The sequence below is a fragment of the Bombus flavifrons genome, chromosome 11, assembly GCF_040668555.2.
Source record: "Bombus flavifrons isolate JBK064 chromosome 11, iyBomFlav1_principal, whole genome shotgun sequence".
Taxonomy (NCBI): domain Eukaryota; kingdom Metazoa; phylum Arthropoda; class Insecta; order Hymenoptera; family Apidae; genus Bombus; species Bombus flavifrons.
The window spans coordinates 4,819,948-4,842,782 of NC_138452.1; the positions used below are offsets into that span (position 1 = coordinate 4,819,948).

General features: G+C 38.3%; 1 protein-coding gene and 1 long non-coding RNA gene across 7 annotated transcripts in view; one reads left to right on the forward strand and one right to left on the reverse strand.

The window, feature by feature from the left end:
* The window catches only part of Tet (tet methylcytosine dioxygenase-like), a 144,160-nt gene that overhangs the window by 63,756 nt on the left and 57,569 nt on the right, over nt 1–22,835 (forward strand). For all 6 annotated transcript variants that reach the window (XM_069124069.1, XM_069124072.1, XM_069124068.1 and 3 more), the window contains one exon: nt 12,217–12,291. In XM_069124069.1, coding sequence (XP_068980170.1) covers nt 12,217–12,291 — 75 coding nt within the window. The remainder of the gene's footprint in view (nt 1–12,216; nt 12,292–22,835) is intronic.
* Nucleotides 10,660–11,605, reverse strand: LOC138185250 (uncharacterized). Its single transcript, XR_011174556.1, has 3 exons — nt 11,457–11,605; nt 11,037–11,142; nt 10,660–10,872 (listed from the first exon to the last, which is right to left on the reverse strand). It is a non-coding gene; the product is annotated as an uncharacterized LOC138185250 (long non-coding RNA).

Genomic DNA, 22,835 nt, shown 5'->3' on the forward strand with positions numbered 1-22,835 from the left:
AGCGTGTAAACTTCGATCAAGTGAAAGTTTCGAGTAAATGAATAAAAGAGAAAGTGTAAAGAGAGAAAAGGTAAAATTTTATTGAAAGAGAAAGATAAAAGTTTGTTGGAAAAATGGTATATCCTGCCTGTCTCGAGAACATAGCTGCAATTTCAGACTCTTAGTGCGTGAATCGGCGTGCTGCGCCGGTTCGTGTATGGGGCACCCTAGTACACGGTGTCACGGGGTTGTATAGAAAGGCAGCTGCAAACCGGCCAAGCGAGACGGACCTAAGGTCGCCGTATACTCGGAAACGTTGTAAAAATAATTATTAAAGCCGTTACCGTTGATGTGATGCGCGTCCACACGATCCGCGCATGCAAAGCGCACCGGGGAACGATCCTTTCGTGGAAAACCAACCGCGAAACATTACTTTCTCCGTGGATTTTTCATCAAATATCGTTATTAAGGTCCGTTACGTTATAGATTATTCCCGGGAACGTTTATACACCTGGACGCGGGTCATATTTCACTTTGTATCGTTTAAAAGGATAGTTTGTGAATAAAGAATATTTTAGCATAATTTTTAAATATGTACAATTTTGTATAACTATGGATCTCTGGTGTTTCAAGAATTCCTATGCAAATTGTTTATTAGAGAATATATCGGAAGTGTCTTTAGAAAAAATGTAGTTTCATTTTGTTCTTCTAATTCATAATTAACGAGTATGCATTTAAATTTTTAACTCTTTCGAAAGGGTGAGTTGCGAATAAAAGATTTTTTAGTATTATTTGAATAATTTTGAAATACGTAGAATCGATGGATTCTACGATAATAAAAGTTTCTATAAAAATGTTGAAATGTTAGCTTCGATCATGCGAAGGTGGTTTCTTCGTGTCTAAACTTATTTCTAATAATTCTGTACATCGTTCCGATCGAAAGGCTTCGAATAATTAAATTGGACAAAGAGTTAATTGAAATTGTACAACGCGGATACACTTAGATTGTTGCGGAAGTAAAGATCGTTGTCGAATTGCAACAACAGCGTTTATGATGCAGCTGCAACCCTGTGGCACGGCGTCGAATTGATCGTGCTCTAACTGCAACTGCTGCTTTGCGACGCATTTACGATGCGTTCACACGGACTGGCTCCACAACAACACATAGCTGCAATTGGCGTGCCACGATGTAGTTGCAACTCGTTAAAGCCGCTGAACACGTTACGCAGCCTATATACTTATTTTTCAAAGCTGTTTAAAATTCATCTGAAACGCGTTATCTTATTTAAACTGTAATCAAATTACAATATCGGTATATTAACGTGCGTTTGTTGGAAATATCCAACAGAGCTGCCAGCGAAACACCTTGATATAATTACAACTGCGAGAGAAATATTTTTACGCCACCGTAATTACCACGTTTCGATAGAAATTCTAAATCAGACGTCGGATTTCTAAGAAATCCTTTCGCGTATGAATTATATATTATATTGATAGTACTTTAATGAATTTAGACGTGAAATTATTTTCTTACAAAATGTATGTGAGACTTATTTCTTGCAGTAGGATTCTTGTTTATAAGTCCGTCAAAAAATCCAACTGTGATATCAAAGTTTTGACTATACGTATATAAACGAGAATTCTATTCCAATATAAAATTTTATATACGTTTTGTAAAAAAAATAGCGTCCACGTCTATAAATGTTAATTGCAGTATAAGCCAGAATCCATTAATAAACAAAATTATAATTTATCAGTCTTCTATTCAGTATTACTTGCTCACGTCACTATACGTTCAAAACTCGCCCAACCACTTTATCTTCACTGTCTATAGCTTTTCTCACTTTCACGTCCCTTTTCATTCATCTTCCTCAAACTAACCACACGTAAAGAAACCGAAAGAAAAATCCTCCCTCACCGCCGTTCAATTTTCTTACACAATCGTTTCCATCGAACTTACACGTGTAGTCTTTAATTCCTCCGCCACCACCCCATGATGGCGCACGCACGTTGCGCCCTCGAAAGTCATCGATTTCGACCGGCGACGCGGAAGTAATTGCAGATTATTATTATTTCTTTACTCACGGCCAAGCGTTTCGATTCCAACGAAATGGCCGATCGGCTTAAGTCTCCTCGGAGAAAACGGGATTCCCCATTGGCCATGTTTCCCATCCGATTATTACGTTTCGTGCAGCCCTCTCGATCTATCGGGGAACTGAATTCGATGATCCAACAGTGTCTTATATATATATCTTGTCCTTAACTTATATTACTTACGTGTATAAGTTAATCCGGAAGATATTTTGTGCGTTTCACGCTGAAGACCGATAGTATTAGGTCGTCCGAAAAGTTTCTTTCGTTTTATAAGAAAATAATGGTTGCACCACATTTTTCGTTTTATATTATTTTATCGAATTACGTATGATCCATTTTGTTCTCTCAAGATAAAGATTACAACGTTCGACAGATTAGGTTTCATGTTTGTATAAAGATGCGTCGTTATAAAGGACGTGTCTGTAAAAAGAAAGACACTTTTCGGACAACCACCTAATAACTTCGTTTATCTCTTTCCATTTTAAAATATCGATGGCAATTCGGATATATTTCTCGATTATCTGAGGGAGCCGTACTCGAAGCTGATTTTTCTTTTTAATTTTAAAGTTACAATTTCATTGTCGAGTTATAATATAATTTAATTTAATTATTGGCGATGATCCGAAACTTTTGACCAATAGCGTTGGTATTTTCGTTTAGATCAATAGGAAGCATTTTTGTACGATGTATTGTGAGATGTGGATCTTTTTATGTGGATATTTTTTTTGGTAGCGAATAGTCGCAGGTAAAACGCATTCGAAGTAAGAAAGCGATCTGTTCGTAAAGTTTCTGCGTTTTTCCTATCGATACCAATGAAGTAACAATTCCATAGCAACTGCTCGCGTGTTCGCTTACGTCCTCGCATTTCCGCGTATTTCGTATTTACCGCGATCAATATTCCGTGTTTATTGCGGGCCATGCCGATTTAAACTGCCGCGAATTCAAATCGATTCCGCGGGGAAAAAATTATCGTAATACAATCACAACGTTTCATTTAAATCCTTGAGAAATTGGAAGATCGGAACAGAATTTAACCCCATCGGTTCAATTTCACATTTCAATAAAAATTATTTCGAAACGGCAGAAGACGATTGTATTGAAAGTGTGTAAGAATATGTAAGAATTGCATAAAAAATAAATAAGAATAACAATGGATCGCATTTGAGTAAAAAAGTAGAACATTATTGCATTCGAAACTATCTAACTAAATATATTTAATCAAAGATAGTGAAAAAAACACGATAGCGTTGAAAACAACACAAGTGCCATAATAACTTAAAACATACGCTGCTACTGAAACACAGCAATCCATCCCTGAATTGAATTTATTTTTCATAAGAAATATTTCTACCTTAAAATTGATAATCTTTGTTCCAATACGTCATCCATTTCATGGAACACGTTCCGACCATCTAAATCATTTTGTTATAACATACGTAAGCTAAAATGCACTAATTGTATCAGTAGAGTTGCATAAATAATATATACACGCAATAAATAAGTACGTGAAACGATGTTCAAAACGCAAAACTTGTTTTAATTAACCAGCTCTTACTTATATTAATTTTCCATAAGAATCGATCGTGTTTAATTCGACTAATTAAAGAAAAATTCTGCTTTACAATTGGCACATAATCTCACACTAAAATTTCCAATTGCACGATATAAAAGAGGAAAGAAAAGCAATTTACAAGAAGATAAATGCACGAAAGAGAAAAGGCTAAAACGCAGATCATCGTGTCGAGAAACTATCAGTGGCATTCGCGCGAAAGTGCGCCGGGAAACAGAAAGAGAGAATGCACACGCGGTTGCAGGCGAAGAGTGCACATGGTACGCTCGATAACCTGTCCTTCGGACGTACCTACCATTTTTAACCGTCGCACTTCTAATGGGTGCAACGGCTCTTTCGAACGGCGCGCCGACCATCTGTCGCCCGCTGGATACGCTTTGACGAAATTAAAGTCAGCTGACCGAGAAAGCGGACGTTTTTAACTATCGCGGGAATTTCGACAATCTTTTTTCTCGTTCATTTCCATCCCGTGCTTCCGTTCTCCATTACGTTTCAAGCCAGCTTATAGATAATTTATGGGAATATTAACCGCCTAGGTTCGTGCATATGAAATGTTTCCTTCCTATTTACGAACTTAATTTGATGAGTCGATAGCAACCACTGTAAATTATCTTATCGTTAGTCGTTGGCAACCTGTCTTGAAGAAATTGAATTTTCACGCGATGCAATACCAAAATTTATAACTAAGAAGCAACGGAAAAGAATGTTTGTGAGATTTTTTTAATTAAATTAATAGAAGATGGGTTAGTATAAATATTTGCTGCTAGAATACTCAAGAAAGCTTCACACGTTTCCAGAAATTTCTCCTAAATAAACAACATTTATCTTTATGTATCTATAGTAGATTTGAAAGTGCAGAAACGCATAGAATACGCGTAATATGCAAATACAGGGTGGTTGGTAACTGGTGGTACTAGCGGAAAGGGAGTGATTCTACGTGAAAAAAGAAGTCGAAAATATAGAATAAAAATTTTTCGTTTGAGGCTCTGTTTTCGAGAAAATCGACTTTGAATTTTCGCTCGGTACGCGTACACTTTATCACGTCTCGTTATAACGGATCTCACTGTAGATTTTAAAAAAGAATGTAAAAAAAAAATTAAAAAAAAGATTTTTATTCTATATTTTCGACTTCTTTTTCCGCGTAGAATCACCCCCTTTCCGCTTGTACCACCAATTACCAACCACCCTGTATATCGAAAATATTCTAAATATAATAGTAATTCCTGTAACGTTTAGTGGATGGAGGAAATCTCTGCTCGAATACCAATTATTTAATCGTGTTTGTAAAAGTACGCGTTCGAATAGAAATCCGCGCTCTACTCGTAGATTATCGGTACAACTTGCTGTGTGCGAAATGACGATAAAAATTTCAGCCGTGTCGCGAAACAATGACGAGCAAGTACCGAGACATGGAAGGGAGATGACGTTTCGAAGTCAGCAGCCGCGTAATTCTCGGACGAATTTTCAGTCGCTTTGCGTGGAACGTGTTTCCACGACGCATATACATATGCACGCTATGCCATTGAAACGAACGTTTTGGGGAACGCGTCGCGACGCATTCAACATTTTTATCGCGAACACCCTCGACTGTGCGCGGCACTTTCACAGAATCGGCCGCGTGAACGCGAGCACCGGCGAAGAGAATGAAAAGAGCAGACAAAGGGACGCGCGGAGAGAGATCTCGATGTCGAATTCTTTCATTAGCCGAAGGACCAGTCACGGAAATCCGGGATTCCGTTCCCGTTTTGTACCCTTCGTCCCATCCTCTGTGATTATTTTTGTTTTCACCGTTATTGTCTGATTTTGCTCTCCCTTGTTTGTCTCGTTTCCTTTTTAATTTCACTCCTCTTTCTTTTCTGTATCTTTTCGCGCGGTCTGCTTCGCAGATTATTCCGTTTAATTGGGTAAAAATGTGAAATAAAGTAAATAGTGGAGGAGAAAGACGAGAGATTTGTTCTTTCTCTTGAGGATACAATATCAGAGAATTCTCTAGCGAAAGTCTCTCGATGCGTTAGATTACGCGGTAATGCTACAGGGTAATTCGAAAATTTAAAGACTATTAATATAATATAATTATTAATATACGTGTAGGTTTAACATTTTACTATTCGAGATTTCGAGAAATAAAATATCTATTAAATCGGATGAAATATTTGTAAAACTCCGTTTAATTAATGTCTAAATTCTTTTTCAAGTATTCGAAAAATTTAAGGGTGGAATTTTCCTTGCACGATCGACCATCCAATTTACCTGTGCAGGGTTAAATTTCTATAAAAATAGGCTAACGACCATTTCGGTGTAAACGAATATGAAAGTACAAAAGAAAGAAAAAACACACAGCACAAGGGATGGTATAAAGAAATATAAAGATACAAAACATATTTCAAAAAAGAAACTTACGGCGGAACTTTATAATTTTCCACGCAAAATAAGCGAAGATAAAGAAACCAGCTACGTGATTAATCCTCTCGAGGCACGACAAGATAAAATATAATCTACGAGAATTTGATCGCAATTTTAAAGAAACTCGAAGCACGGTTTTAACGACGACAGAAGGCAAGAAAGGGGAATAAAGAGCAAGAAAGAAGCACACAAAAGAAAAACATGTTACATAGATTGGAAGATCGGTATCGTTTTAAAACAGAAAGGAATCTGAGAATTTACTACTATTTCCTCGCAACGTTTACTGTCAACAGAAGCAGATGTCCCGACACTAATCATTTCATCTGAACAGGCCCGTGTTTGGTTATAATACCATCTTCCTGGGCAAATGTTCGGCGTCGTTGGGACTTTAGACAAATACAAGGACCGGCTGCCACCGTGCTGCTTCCCCTTTCTTCGTTGTTTGGAAACTTAAATGTATATACTCATTTTTCTGCGTCGTGGGACGAGATTTCTACTTAAAACAGAGTGAAGCGGGGTTGCAACCCTTGAGAATTATTTGGACCACGGAGCATCTTGTTCCAAGTTTCAAGAGAGCAAACCTCGGTAAGAGGATCGAGAAGAAGAATTGTAAAATAAAAAGACCCAAGTACGAAGACTCGTGTTTCTTATCGAGAATCGTCGTACATCTGTCGAGTGAAGATGTAACGAAACATACGTATTTATCAGATGTTTTAATTAGCTTATCACGAAATCGATGACAGTTGGCTGCGAGGTACGTGCTTCTAATTACTGATCTAGACTGCAGATAATTATCAAGCACCCTTGTTCCTTCATCGATTCTTTCTTTATTATTAATCACTAAAAAATATGTTAAGTCTGTTCCTTCTGTCTGAGAACATTTCACTTTTTCAACGAATTGTTCCTTACTCAAACATTTTTCTAGGCAATGAATGACAAATTCGTAAGATGTAATTAATTTTAATGGGGTAGGTTTTAAACGAACGATTAGCAAACGATTGATAGATTCGAAATATTGGAAGAAATGCGTGAATCACTATTTTTAATTGGCATTCTATTTGCTTTCGAAGAAAAGAATTATTACTAATTGCTATTTCTTACTTCGATCTGAAAAGTGGATCGATGATTATTTGAAATTTCTTTTGGTTCGGAAGGTTATTAAAATCGAGTGAGAAAATTATTTCACAGCCATATTTTCCTATTGCAAAAGTTGACGCTACCGAGAACGCGAGAATGACGTGATTTATTAAAATTACAACTTATCTCCGCTGATATTACGGTACAGTACCTAATGCATTCATCTCGTAAGACTAATAAGCTAATTATAACGCTGTCAAACACGTGCTTTCTCGTGCATCCATCCCGTTAAACTTCCAAAGAAAGCATCCAACCGAACTTGAAACGTGGGGCAAGAGAGCTGAGCGAGAGATCTTGCTGGATATCTTCGATAAATATCGGTTAATAAAATCGTTTATTCTTCGTAATATTCGATTAAAAAAGAAGGGGATTAAATGTACAAAGGGTCGACCCTTCTCTTAAAGGGCTCGTTAAATCGTTACCAAATGTAAACGGAAAAATTAGCACTGATATCGGTAAACTGATAAAAAGTGTACAACGCAGGGTGAACATAAAATTACGTGGAAAAATGTACGACAAACATATTACGTAATATGAAAGTGAGTAGATAAATTATACCTGATTTGACTCGTTACGTTTGACTCAAAATATCGATCAAACTTATATAGGGAATTTTTTTATAAAGACTCATTATCACAACTATTTATCATCCTACCGATTTTTTATTTTTCTACATTTAAATTTATTTAATTTATTTAATTTTTCTTCTTTTTATTTATTTATTTATTTAATTAATTTATTTAATTTCGTGCGATCTTGTTGGCTCGAAATTACGCTACAAAATATTTCTAATCTCAATGGCGTTTCAACAGCATGATACGAAGGAAAATTACGATCCAAACGTTTACACACAGTGCGAACGTCTGTATATTCTCATTCTCCATTGGCTCAAACCGTCTGTCTTCGGCTCAAACTTACTCTAATACAGGCCATCGATCAAATGGGATTTCTCACGTAATACAATGCAAAATTAAATGAAATTAAATGATCTAACTGAAATTCAACTGAAACAAGGTTCTCTGCCCATATTCGTCGATATTAAAAAATTGCTCGAAGGAATCCGGCGTTTAAAACGTCATTCGAAACAAGATCAAGCACGCGGAAAATTCGCCGCGTGACACCACCGCGACGGAGGAGGGGGAGTGCAGGAGGTAGGAAGGTAGTTACGCGGGTCGGGGACAGGACAAAGAGAGAATTTCTTTGCTTGGACGATTAATTACGCCCTCATTCCCGCCCCAAGTGCGTCCTCTCTTGACGATGCATCGTCGATATTGACATTTGCCTTGCTTCCCTTACTCTTTCCACCCCCTTTCAGTCTCACCCCTCTCTCTATTCCCTCTTGCCATTGCTTTTACCCTTCTTCCTCTATCCCTCTCTGTTCCACCAGTATCCGTTCCGCGGTCTCATCCGTGTACGAACATATCGAAGGAACGTCCCGTTGCACGCGTGCACGAGCAGATATTCGCAACCGTGTGCGTGCACGCATCTCCTTGCGTTTATATACATATACAGGGTGTTCCACAATTTAACAGCCAAACTTTGTCATTATGTTCCGTGTATGATTCAATAACATAAACGGATGTTAACAACGTTGATAAGGATACAACAATTATTAAACTGAGTACGTTTATGCAAATTGAGAGTCTTTTTCTTTACAGGGGAACAGTTTAAAAATTCGTTACACGGTCGATCGACGTAATATCGCCATAATTATCCTTCCTATTTGGTTTTAAATGTCTGTCTGTTTCATCGTTTCTATCATTTTAATAACATTACTTGTCAGTTAACATTTCGTCGGTATATTTTATAAATTGTTCTATATGAATAACATTATACGATATAAACAGAGAAAGTCACATATTCGATTTTTCATAGAGTAGCATCTCTAAAATTCCTGTATTAGCCAAATTTCTATTTCTGTTCTCCCTCAAAATTGTCGAGATATCGTTCGTGATATCGCACTATTGCACGTATTAAAACATTCCATTAACTGCCTGCTACCGACAAAGCAGAGGACCAAAACCGAGGAAGGAAAAAGCATTACGAAACCATAGATAAAACGCAAAAATCATAACCTTATGGTAAAATTTGCACAAAAATCTCTAGCAACGACGCCTATGTTTTACGTGACTAACGTTCCTCACTTCATTATATATCTGTACCAACGTACCGATACAGTTTGGCATAAACCATTTGAAACACCCTGTATACAGACGCACGTATTACACGTATATGTTACTCTGTACGCGTTCCCGCCGCGTTGTGTCCCTCGTTTGCCCGCTGCGTTCTCCTGTTTACCGAGAAACCGCGATATTTACGCGAGAGAGCAGAGGGGCTGGAAGGTGCAACGAGCCGAGGCGCGGGGAGCGGTTGCACGATGGTGAAGAGGAGAAAGAGGAAAAACGGATGGCGAGCGAAGAAAGCGACGAATCGGAGGGAGCTGGCAGAGCAAGAGAGCGAAAGGGAGGTTCATGGAGAGAGGAGGCTGATAGGGGGTTACGAAGGAGAGAGAAAGAAACAGGGTGAAAAGTAGATATTCAGCTGGAGATGATGAGAAGAGAGGAGAGGTAGGCAGAAAGGGAAGAAAGAGAGCCAGGGTGAAAGGGAGAGAACGAGAGATATGGAATTAAGGGGACACACCCCTGTCTTTCGAGCGTACGCTTATCGAATGCACCGACAACTACGCTTTTCCTCGTTCGCTCACCAAGACGGTTCTGTGATGCGAGGCAGCCAGGTAGGTTGGTAGGTAAGCTAGGTAGGTTGGTGGGAATGCGCGTACAAGGGAATTAGACCATAATCGTCGACGCGTGTGCCGCGCGAAGGGGACGTTTTCCGCCTGCCTCGGACCTCGATGTTCACTCGCGCGGCGGGGATCCGCTTGCTCTTCGAGTGTGCACCTTACAAGCACCGACCACCACCTACTCGGCCCGAGTCCCACCTACTCCACGGCGCTTGTCTTTTTCCTTCCTCCTTTTATTCCATCGAGCTCCCTCCCCCCCCCCCCTCTGCCCCCTCGTTCGTCAACCGATCCGGGGAGGTTTCACCAAGATTCCGATCGCGAACCTATTTGAAGAGGAATCAGCGTGTACCTGAGGAAGATCGCGTGATATCCTAGCGAGATGGTAGGTAGTCCCGAGGAAATGATTTTCGAGATCTTATCTGGTTTAGCTGCGTGTACGTAATTTCGTTTTCCAGTTTTAGTAGGTTCATTAGGTCTACTGGCGAGGCTGGTAGCAATTTTAGTGGAGAAATTTTAATCGAACGATTGTAGGGATTGAACACTAGAGTTGGTCGTTTTTAAGCAATTTTGCGGAAACGTTAGTACGAAAACGAGTAGAAACACGGTCTTGTGCGATTTATGTGCCATTTTCTGTATTTGAATGTGAGATGTTTCTATCTTCATTTCGTGTACGTTTCCCAGTACTTAAAAGGGAACAACAGTAATTCGAGACATAGTCGTCAAGAAATGATTTGACCTATGTTATTTCCTTATTCTGTCATTAATCTTTTGTTTGATTATTAACACAGGACTCGGTTGTCGTAAACTTATAGTTAGGAAATTTTCCCGCGATACGTCGACTAAAAATGTGTAACAACTCCAGCAGCTACCGCACGCGCCATCTACGATCGTACTTCGAAGGTAGCGATTCTTCATTCCGGGCGGTAACGCAGATCTCTGCACTGAGCGGCTGTCGACAAGAATCGATCGTTTCGTTTAATTTAAAAACATCGAAAGAACTATAATTTCTCTTTCTCTTTTATATCTTTACACTGACATTTATTCACGTCTTACTTGCTTGCAAGCATGCGTTAACAACAAGCTCTTCAAATAACACTTTGCTTGATATTTTACCGATCGTGTAACAGTATCCGCTCTTCCTCAGACCGGAAGCTAAACCATTCCCAGGAGACACAGCAATACCTTCCGAGATCCGCCATTTCGCTGGTTATTTTTTCTCCTGACATACCAGAAAAGTATAAAAGACAAGGAAAGAAAATAGCTATGTATAAAAAATAATATCGCCCTTCCAATTAACCTTCTGTCAACAAAACCGCAGGCAAAGCTAAAAATAGACAAATGTGAGAGGTCAAGAAACAAAAGACAAACGCGATAAGCAAAGCCAATGAGCAACGAATGGCGAATGATAACGACGTCGATGAACAAAAGTTACGAAACAATGGCTGGCGATAAAAATGACGAAAACAACGAAATAAAAAAAGGCAAAGATAACAAGGAAAGAGGATGTAACGAAAATGGAAAACCAGATTTTACCCTCGTCACTGGCGTAAACGGCGATGAATTTTCACCATCGTCGAACCGCGGACCAATCTCCCTGTTCCAATTATCTCCGGTCATGTCTCGTTAATTCCCATCGAGCCGATCGAACGTCTATCGAGCCCGCGGGCGACCATCTCCAACCATCTTTCGCCCCGGAATAATCTAAAACGTTTTGTCGTCGGGAATCTAATCTAATACCGCTGGCCCTGGAAGGTTATACTTTTATTGGCGCGTCTATTGGACTTAACGAGGTCAATTGAGGTGATACGGTTGCCTTGATTTTACGATAGTACATCGTCGGAACGATAACGATCCGAGAGCACGCGAGATCTCGCGGTTTTAATATATACACATATGCATATTTATATTATAAACTTAAATCAATCGTAATATGATTTATGATGGAGAGCGCGTGCGTTTAATTTGTTAGCCAACAGCGAGTCACGTTTTAACCAGAAATTTCTACAATTATAAAATTGAGCGTTAATTAAAGGCAGATGGGTTTTATTTAAGCCGTGTCATTTTTCCAAAAAATTCACAAAGACAAGTCAATTTCAGTTTAGGCTCTGTATGTACGAAATATGATATACTTTGGAAGAAATGGAACGATACGTAAAACAATAGGAGATCTTTGAACACATAGAAATTATAGTGTTCGCGAGATTGGCGAACCGACTTTCTTACTCTTCTCGTTAATATCACTGGCAAATGTACACGGTGATTTGCTCTAATGAAAGTTTTCATCTTGTTTCAGCATCTGTACCACCTGCAAACAGGCGAGGGTGCGTTCAGAGAGAGAGGGAGGGGTCGAGGCAAAGGTACAACTAGGGTAAGTGTACTCGTCTTGAATTATTTCACTTTACAGAGATAACGGAGTTTGTTGCAAATATCGTGAAAGTATTCTCAGTCACCTGAAAGAATTTTAAACCATCCGAACAATTTGATATTTCGTTGATACATCGAACAACATCGCTATGCCTACTTCTTATTAGATTCCCGTAAGACGAATACTTAAAAAGTTGGAGAACCGAGGTTGGCTCGCGCGTGAAACACCGGAGGACGATGAACGCTTGAAAAATAAAACGATAAAACACGACACGGACCGTGCAAATGGATGATTTCTTTCGCCCTGCTTGCGATACTCTTTTTCGAGCGAGATTTCAAAGAGAGGAGGTGGCTGATATGCATTTCCAGCATAATGTCGCGCATTTAAGCCACGTTCATCGTGAATCCCATTTCCAGGGTATCTGCGTTTTCTTCTTTTTTCTATACACCTTTTCTTTTGGTTTCTTTCATCTTTCTCTCCTTTTCTTTTCTTTCTCCTTTTCTTTATTTCAATTTTTTTTTCTTACTTCTCTTACTCTTTCCCTTTCCATTCCTTTTCTCTCTGTTTCTTTTCGACCAGCACTCGTGTTTTTCGTGCACACTCGGCTCGCCACTTACCCGTCACGTTTCTAATTCTAGAAACGTGGTAACGCACGAGTAAACGGCCTCGTGTTTGCCACCACTCGAAACACACGCTCGTTGCTCGCCCTTGGAAATTCCAGAAAACCCTTTGAGATCGGTCGTTCGTCGATGCGTTTATCTCTTCACACGATTCTTTGTTTATTGTCGACGTTAACTTTTACTTCGATCGTATCTTTTGTTCTCAGAGAGAGCGTATCTTCTTGATAAATGAAAATTTGAAAGTATAAAAGTATAAAAGATATTCAAAGCAGAGCAGCTACTTCCTTCCTTAATAAATTTGGGGAAATAAATCTTTCTGTAGTTCCATTTCCTTGTTATGTTAATGAAAATAAAAAATCATATAAAATTTCGCGGTTTAGTCGTTGGTATACACGCGATCTATTTTCTGTTAGCCTTTTTCCTCTGTTTTATAAAAGCAAAACTCGAAATACATGAACTTACTCGACTCGAGATGGAGAACGGCGGGAAAATCGTTGCTGTACGAGAAGGGAAAAATAGCGCGTGGTCGAGCCGAACGCCCGACGTTATGTTTGCTTTGCAGATGCGTGAACAGCCGCGCTTTTTAAACAAAACCGCGGTGGTCGCGCAAAGTTGGCTAATACGAGGAAATTTGATTGTCTTGAACGGGGTTCGCACGAATTTTCCCACCTTCTCTCTGAATCACAGTACAAACATAGTCAGGTGGAAGGTAATTTCGCGAATAAATCGCTGAGATATACGCACGCCTGTGCAAATTTGAATATATGAAAAACGCGAACGAGAAATTTGATAAAAAATTTTGTAACGATAACGATCAAGAATTGCGATTAGGTTAATTAAAATGAATCGTATCGATTATTCCAGATATTCCAAGATGAAAGAATTATTAATTTCTTGAACGACAAGCGAAATTATAGAAATTCTACGAAAACTAAATTTACAATTTTATTTATTATTCGATATTTTTACATCTTTACGATATAATTTGAAAAATCTCTCCTGAGTATTTTATCGTTCTCATATTTTTTAGTAACGTGACGTTACGAGCTCATTACTGCAAAAAATTAATTAATCGTAAATTCATTATACATACGAAGCAAAATAGACAAAACGTTTCTTCTACTCGATTCTTCTAGCTCGCGTGCTGTTTAAGGCTCGTAAAATGCAGTAGACAATTCTACCAGCCATAAAATCCGTTCATAAACAATCTCTTCTATCGCGAGGATATTCCTCCTCTATTTTATCGCCTTATTGCCGATATAAAACATACTATGTACCGAGAAAAAATCTCTTCTTATAGTCAAAGAGGCCGAACTGGTAAAAGAGTAAGAGATCTAACGAAATTAACATAGTAGGATATTTCTAGTAACAAGAAAGTTAGATCAAAGAGTCGTTGAAAAGATAAAGAAATAAATAAAAATGTATCGTTCTTGGAAGAACACAATCTTATTTACTCTTACAGAAAGATAATTTAATAGAACGTTAGGCGTTGCGTTTTGATTTCGAAGATTTGGTATCTTACACGAAATTGAGAATTTGTAAAAAAAAAAAAAAATATGGTTAATTTATCGATATATGAGAATGTCTTTTACATTATTTTCTACGAAGTTACATAGAAGAAATATTAACAGCATCATGTTAAAAAATGACATAATCTGCACACTTCGGGTCAATTTCGACCGAATTGTACTGTCCCATCGTTAAAAGATTTCTGAAATTTCATGAAAATACAAAAAAATCCTTATCGATGTGCCTGATTTCTCGTTTTAATTGTATGCTAATGATCTGAAACGTTAAAATTCTGTTTCTCGGTTGAAATTAAAAGTCATCTTGTTCAAGTATTAAATGTCCTTTTCTCGGTTGAAATTAAAGCGAGATTGAGATATAAAAAATTCCAAGATCGCAACAAGATTAAACCACTTCTCTTTTTCTATATAGAAAATATTAGATTCCAAACATAGTTACTTTATGTACCTGCTGATACATCGAGACGAACAAATACGAGTATAAATTGATCAATTTAAAAATCTATTACAAAACTAAAGAACATAAGTTCCCTTTAAAAGGACAAATCTTTTACATCGTTGAACGTCCTGCAATCCGATAGATCATTCTTTTTCTACATTTGCTCGCAGGTTCCATGTTGAAATAAAGGGAATAAAATTCCGAATAAATTTCTCGTCGCTCACAGAACAGCCACGGAGGAGTTTGAGAACTGACATTAAGCAACGTGCTATGTTGGTAGGGTATTGATCGAAACGGAGAGCGCGTGTGCGCGTTGCACCGCCATGTTTGAAATGTGTTCCAGCTGCAAGCGTAATCTGGCCGCCGTCGTTGCATTTCACTTCGGTGGTTAAAAAAGAGTTTGATACGTCCTCGCGACTCTCTGCCACTACTTTTTGCCGATTTATCTACAGCCATTTATCCCGAGTCAATACACGATGGAAACGCGCCTGTGTCTTTCTTTCGCGCCCAGAAGCCACACGCGGACGCGCGATCCATTTTTCAGCGATGGAACTTCCGGTGAAACGATTCGCGGCCATCCACCAAGCCGTACGTCGCAATTGTCTGGCAGAGAATTTTTTAAATGACTCGATACCGAGAATGCGAGGGAGGTTAAGAAGAGTTTAGAAACCGATCAGTGTAAGTCAGCTTTCCATTAAAAATAATTGATCGAGAAATGACACGATCCACATCCTTCCACCTTCTCTTCTCACCTTCCTTTGTCACATAGAATTCTCGGGGACACTGTCGAAGAGAACGCGTGGCCATCGTCGAACATCTTCGAAGGAAAGAAAGCAAGTTTTCCTTGAAACATTCTCTGTAGGATAACGAATAGTTCAGGAGATAATTGGACGTAGAGTTTCGAATAAGATGCTCTGTATATCTTCGTACGACTACTCGATATCGAAAGAATCGGTAGTTACGATTCCAAAACAATGTCCGTGTCCGTTACGTAGAAGAAAATTCCAACGATCAGAAGCTGACAGACAAGCGGTAACGTTGGCTTCAAGCGGCGCGTTGGCATCGATCGAGCGCGACAACTATAAATTGAAACAGCGAAAAAGCGGAATTGCGTTCTGTCACGAAGACGTTGCGTCGGCACAGGTGCCGGTACACGTGTGCAACCGCTCTATTCGTTCGATCGATACCGGCCCGCCGCCACAAAGATATCAAAAGCTCGTCGAACGTGGTGCGATATAAATCAGCCGCGGCGTTATGCACTTGAGCCGCGTTCCAATAGGAAACACGCGACCATCCGCGTCGAGACGCTCCCCTCTGTACGTCGCGTCGTACAGACGTCGAACAACTTTACACACCTTATCAATTATTCTGACGGGACGACGTGTACGCGATTCCACTGCAAATGCGATTTCGTTGCACGGCAAATTAGGATGTTTCATTGCAACGAGTTAAGTGTAATCTAAAGCTTTCTCTGTTTGCAGGGTTGTTATATGAACGACCATATGTTAAATTACACGGCTGTAACGACGCTGGCAAGTGGATACTTAGAGACTCGCGTCGATTATCGCGCTGACTGATTTGCTTCAAGTGCATCGTAGTAATTTAGGTGGAGCAAATTGAGGATTTAGATACGAGTAACTTTACAACTACAAAAACGATAGTTTTTAGATTCTTTACTTTTGCAATTAAGCTACGCTACGAGTATGCAAGTACTTTCGCTGTGATTGATGCTCTTTTTTTGTTGAGATGGAAGCGTGATTCTTTTATTTGTATTTTCATCGTATATCGTTCTAATTGTAATTATCTACGGTGTATTTAGGGTTTGTTTCTTTTTTTCTTGTCATTTCTTTTCACGCAGATGAACAATACTGAATTGCCAATTAATAGTAACCATACGGTTTATACGGTGCAGTTTACAATGCGTGCAATTAAAGTCCAATAATCAGTACGTAGTAAAGTAGGTGGAAAGAGTTAACGACGTCATTAAAATTAAATTGATAAGGAAAATGATTATTAACCTCGAAATGATGCAGTTTACGATATATAAAATAAACTCTCTCTCTCTCTCTCTCTCTCTCTTGCTCTCTCTGAGAGGTAATCTATTTATCGTTAATAAAACTCCGATATCGACTGAATGTACAATATACAATATCTTTTTTTTATTTCTAAGGATAGGGGAAAATTAAATTCGTTATAGATAGAATATTTCGATGATAATGGAATCGAGTTTGGGGGAATAGATTTTGTAGCGAAAAGCAATCAAACTTGACCGGTTCGATGTTGTTGCTGAATAACAGACAGGGTTTTGCGTTTGATCAATAAGGAGGTTCCAACGAGAATTTCGTTATCACGGCCAAGCAAAGATCCGTGGAAACTACAAGCGAAGAGGAGGGTATTTCGATACGAGCGATGATCTTATCGAAGGAACTTTTAATGACTCATAGAATACTATAACGTTTGCTGAAACATTCATCGAGGTCATGTATAAGATATCGAAACGAACGAAACGCTTGCAAACTAAATTCACGGAATCGGTTTCATTTATTACGGAAACATTGAAACGTACAATCGATTGGAATTCTGTATGTTAATTGTTAATTCGTTTTGTTCGACGTGGAATTAATAAATCTGGGTATGGTAAAAAGGATAATATTCTATTCTTACGACAAGGAATAATCTAGATAAATTTTACAAAGTAGAAACCACAGGAGATAGAATCAAAATTAAGTAAGAAATGTCGTAAATATAAGAAATTGGAAAGATGATAATGTAGTTAAATTAAAAAAAAAAAATTGAATGCGAAAGAAGAATTACAAAGTAGAGAAGTTTCTTAACTTAGATTAATTATTCTTTTTAAAATGAATAAATGTTCATTGTTAATGAAAAAGGTGGACGTTTATAAGAGGAAAGTGGGAACGGAAGATCCAGAGGAAGTACTTTCCTTTCCTCTATTATTAATGTTCTTTGATGATCTTACCGTCTTTGTACTCGTTTGAAGTACCTCTGTGGCTTATAAAGAATAGGTCGCGTCTTTTTGTTTGTAGAAGGAAGTGACCTTTACACAGGAAGAACTCCACCTACGGGGAATTCATTATCGACACGATACGTGTAGATTATGCAACTTGCATCGCTTTCATAAGAACTTTACACTTTTAAAAATAATAATCTCGCACAGCTTAATGTCGGCGAAGAAATTATATTCCATATGCAAATACTCTAAATACCAATTATACATATAGAACAGAAATTAACTTCACAACCGTTACGTAAATCAAAATGTCACGTTTCTAATTATTTTGAGCACTGTGTAATTATAAAAATCGCAAGAATCTCCGAGATCTTCTCTACGATCGCGAAGAAACAACATCGAACAGCAAAGCGATATAAACCAAGACACAAAGAGCAACATAAAACGAAATTAAAAATGAAGAATTCACTCCGAGAACAAATCTATCGAACCTGATATGTAGTATTTTGAAAGTAATTCGCTAAAAACATGCAACGAACGATCGCACGAATCGATTTTCAAGCCCTACGCGCCAACAATCCGATATGAAATCGCAATCGTGCCCCGATCGAGCCAGACATTCCCCCGGTTTCCAAACGATTTAATCCAAAATCAATGGTAATTCGCAATCCACGGATTTCAGCTGGCAGGTAGAAAGATCATCCTAGCGGGTATCCTAGGTGAAATAATTAGCGGTCTTCTGCCATCAACCCATCCCCTCGTGGTTCCTCTCTTTTCCCTCTTTACACCCCTGGCTCACACACACCCTCCTTCCTCGTTCTACCTCATACCTACCCTCGTCGGCCCTGGTTCTCTCCTCCCTCTCCTTTCGTCGACCTAATGCAATTTAGCTTCGACGAAACGGAGGGGGTTACGAAGAGGGGTGCGTTGTTGGCGGCAGTGGCGGCGGCGGCAGAGGTGTCGGTGCACGCCATCTTGAATTCGCGAACAATGTGTCGGCTCCAAAGGTTCCAACCGGCAGAAAACGAAGACGAACCTGCCCACGAATATCGATCGGTCGCGGCACGAATAAAATGCTAATTCTTCTCTCCACCCTCTCCGTCTCTTTTCTCTCTTCCTGCTTCTCGTTCATCTCGTTTCTTCGTTTCCATTCTCCGCCTTCCTTTTTCACCTGTACGTTCGTCGCGAAATTGGGTAACGTGAAACGGAAATTCAGTATTCGTTCGGAAAAATGAAATAAAAACACGAGGAGGAAACCGATTGTAATTCCAATTTTACGTTTTACAAATTTCTTCATTTCATATTGCTAGTAGAGTAGTTCCAATTTAATGAAATATAAACGTATAATAAATAAATATTCTATAAGACGAATAAATATAATACAGATACAGTAGGAATAGATATTCCGTAATAAAATTGTATAATAAATAGCAGTACATTCTAAGCTAAATTTCGAAAATAATATTTGTAGCATCATAGATTTTCGCTTTTCAATTTAAATTTTTCTTACTATCGTTCCATCTGCCTTTTATCTCATCTTTCGTCTCCTCCTCCCTCTACCGTTTCTTCGTTAAGGTTTTGTAATGAACAATATTGAACAGGTAGGAATATTCGATACAGTTTAAAAATACATACATAAAAGATACATAATAAAACAGTTAATTTCGGAGTAAGCAAAGAGACGAAAATGGTGAAAAGCCGCTGGCAGATCATTGCCACGGCCAGTTTCCTACCGCGTTGTTGACGTACCTACACAAACGGAAAGTGTGAAAAAGAGGAAAAAGGAAAGAGGAAGCGATCGGGGTGAACGAAGAACTTCAAAGGAATGGCAAAGCTCGAGGGGGTAGGACGTTCGCGAAGCTGACAATTCTTCCTGTGGTAGATGCCCGCGTGAACGAAAATGCTAGTTAGCATTTACAAGTATCACGAATGCTGTGGAATCGATGTGCAATCTACCTTCGTTATTACTTAACTTCTTTAAAAAAAAAAAATGATTAGTATCGAAAGGAAGAAGTACGTTCATATGAATTTTACGAATCATTTTATTGTCCACGATTGATTGATTAAAGAAAGAAATTAAAGTTATTATGATGGAAAGAGGCTGAATGGATGATTAAGAAGGAGGAATTAATAATTGAACGCTGAGTAGAGGAAAAAAAGGCAGGAATTTCGAGGGATTGATGAATAAGAACGAACCAGTTGGCAGCATGCCCGCCGTGAACTGGATCATTAGTGCGAGTCGGAAGAATAGTATAGAATGAAATCGTGATTCAGTGCATAAGTATGTCTGATGAGAGGATTTTGCAATCGTCCCATACATAAAGATCGAAAGATTTATGCGCTTCATGCACGGTCCTACCGAAACGCTTACCATCGCACTATGCGCATTTTAATTACCAAACACGAAGTTAATATATTCACCGTTTAAGTGAATATCATATTCTGACAAATCGGCCAAAGGACCTCTAAACGTAAATATTAATTTCCTATTGGTTTAACAAACATCGATTTAACCAGATTAAACTTTTTTAAATTTGGTTTTAGCCGAAAGACCCTAAAATAATTATTGGCTTCGGGTTAAATCCTTACTATTAAAAAAATTCTTATTTTCCAGCGAAACATTTTTTTTTTTTTTTTTATCAAGACTTATATTTCATTTTCATAGTATCAAATCTTCGTAGCCAGTATTATTAAATAATACGAAATTCGATAGACTGAAATCTAATATTAATTAGTATGTTAATCCTGTAATAAACGACATGTAAATACTTGTTGTAAACGCTATATTGTACTTCGTATGTCTCGGCGTAGAGTGTCCTAAATAACTCATCGATAATTGTTGAACCTAACAACAAATTAAGCAACCGTTGACACGGATAAAGTTCACTATCACTTCACGATTACTCGTACAGTTTCAAGAATTTAAAAAGCAAAATTACTCTTTATTCGTCTTAATCCCCCGTTATAGACCGAGTACCGATTACCTTTTCACCATATTTACTACCTCATCAGAACGACAAGAAGTGTAATTTCCCAAACGAAGGAATATTACGAAGACCGCGTTCGTATAAACGTTCAAATAATCAAGCGAGCCCCGGTGTTTCCATTAGGCACTCTACATTATCCAAAACGCGATGTTATTTACGAGCGTTTCTTCTGGCGAGAAGGGGCCATTAAGTATTGCGAGGCTGGCCACGGCGTAATGGAACCCGTGGCGAACTCTTGCCTATAATTTTCGTGATTAGGATAATTAAGTTCCGCGCCGTGCGAAATAATCGAGTCAGAACGAACGGTGACATTATTTATGACCGGTCTGTGCGAACTTTCTGCCCTCCTTCGAATTTCTACGCCAGATAACCGCCATCATTCTCTCTTCTTCTCTTTTACCGTTTCCTCTTTATCATTTTCGATCCAGTTATCCAGTCGCGATTCTTCTGTCTCGATACCAAACAACGTATTTACGATTAACGAGATTTTAATTAATATTTGACGAGCTGGCGTTTACGTGTCTTCGATCATTGTCGAAGATTTTGCACGTCAGCCTCGGTTAATGTGTACACTATGGGTGTCAAGTATACAGGATACTTGCTTATTTTTTTGGCAAGATGCATTTTGATTATCAGATTACCACTAGCATTAGTTGATCATCAAATTAATAAATCGAAATACAATGACCTTTGCTACTTTATAATTTCTATAGTTACGTGTAATACGTAGAATAATTATGATGCGTGTAAATGTTTAAAAACCAATATGAAGTAATGAAAGTAATATTTATAGAAGACTGTTTCACCTATCGAGTATCATTATCATTTAATAATTAATGCACTAATTTAATTAATGCACTATATGTCATAAATGCTATGTTCGTTCCGAGCAGGTTGCGCAATTTTGCACTTTTCAATTTCCAAGAAACGTATAAAAATGCGCTGTCCAGTCGTAAACGATAGTGTATTTATATCAAGCAATTCTATTTTAGAGTCGTTTCTTAAGAGTCGTTTACTCGCGTTCTGTTGCGTCATTTTTATATAACAGTAATTATACGTACAGAATAACCAAAGTACGAGAAAAATACAAAAAATTGAACGACACGAAGATCGAGTGTCTTTTAGATTCTACAATACTGCTACATGTAGCTGGAAGATACTTTTCTCTGTAGCTTTTATTGCGTTGATTTCATTTTTAATGGAATTGTATGCAGATATATTGTATGGTAATTGGATCAAAGTTTAATGGTAGATTTCACAAGACTGTAATTGTATCTTGGGGCTTGACTGTTATTATTATTGTTAATTAAGCAAGGAACATAGAAGAAATAATTGGGCCACGATTTCCGTTCTGGGTCTTGAGTGGGCCTTTCTCTTGTCTAATCTAGACTCGTAGATAAGATAGTACTACCCACGTATTTTCCACTAAACGAGTCGATAAGAGTTATTATTCAAACGCGATGAAAAATTCCTTGCATTTAATGAAAATCAACGACAACTCGGCAAAGAGATTTTATTTTTATCTTTAACTTAAAATGAAAAATTCTAACGAGTAGATAAAAGATAGACATTAAAAAAAGAAAAAAAATGTCAAATATTCAAGAATTCATGATGTTGTTGGTGAAAGGCCGGGTGACCTTGACATCTGGAAATCATCTCACCCTGCAAGTCAAAGTTTCACTCGCAACAAACGCACCTCAGGAGATAAATTAACCCGAAACTGTGACGGTAAATTTAATAGCGACCGTCTGTAGCGAATCTCGGCCATTAGTCGAGTTTCTCGAGGTTTCCACCTGAAGAAGATTCCGGGAACGACGATGATCGATGCGACATTACGACGATTCCTCTCTCGGTTATCAGAAGTTAAACCGTGCTACGAATAAATATTTATCGTTTGATAGCAACGGGAAAAAAAGATGCTATATATATATATGTATATCTGTGTGTTGCGCTTAGATTATTACATAAATCTCGTTTGTCCCGTGAGACAGGTAACTTTAAAAAAAA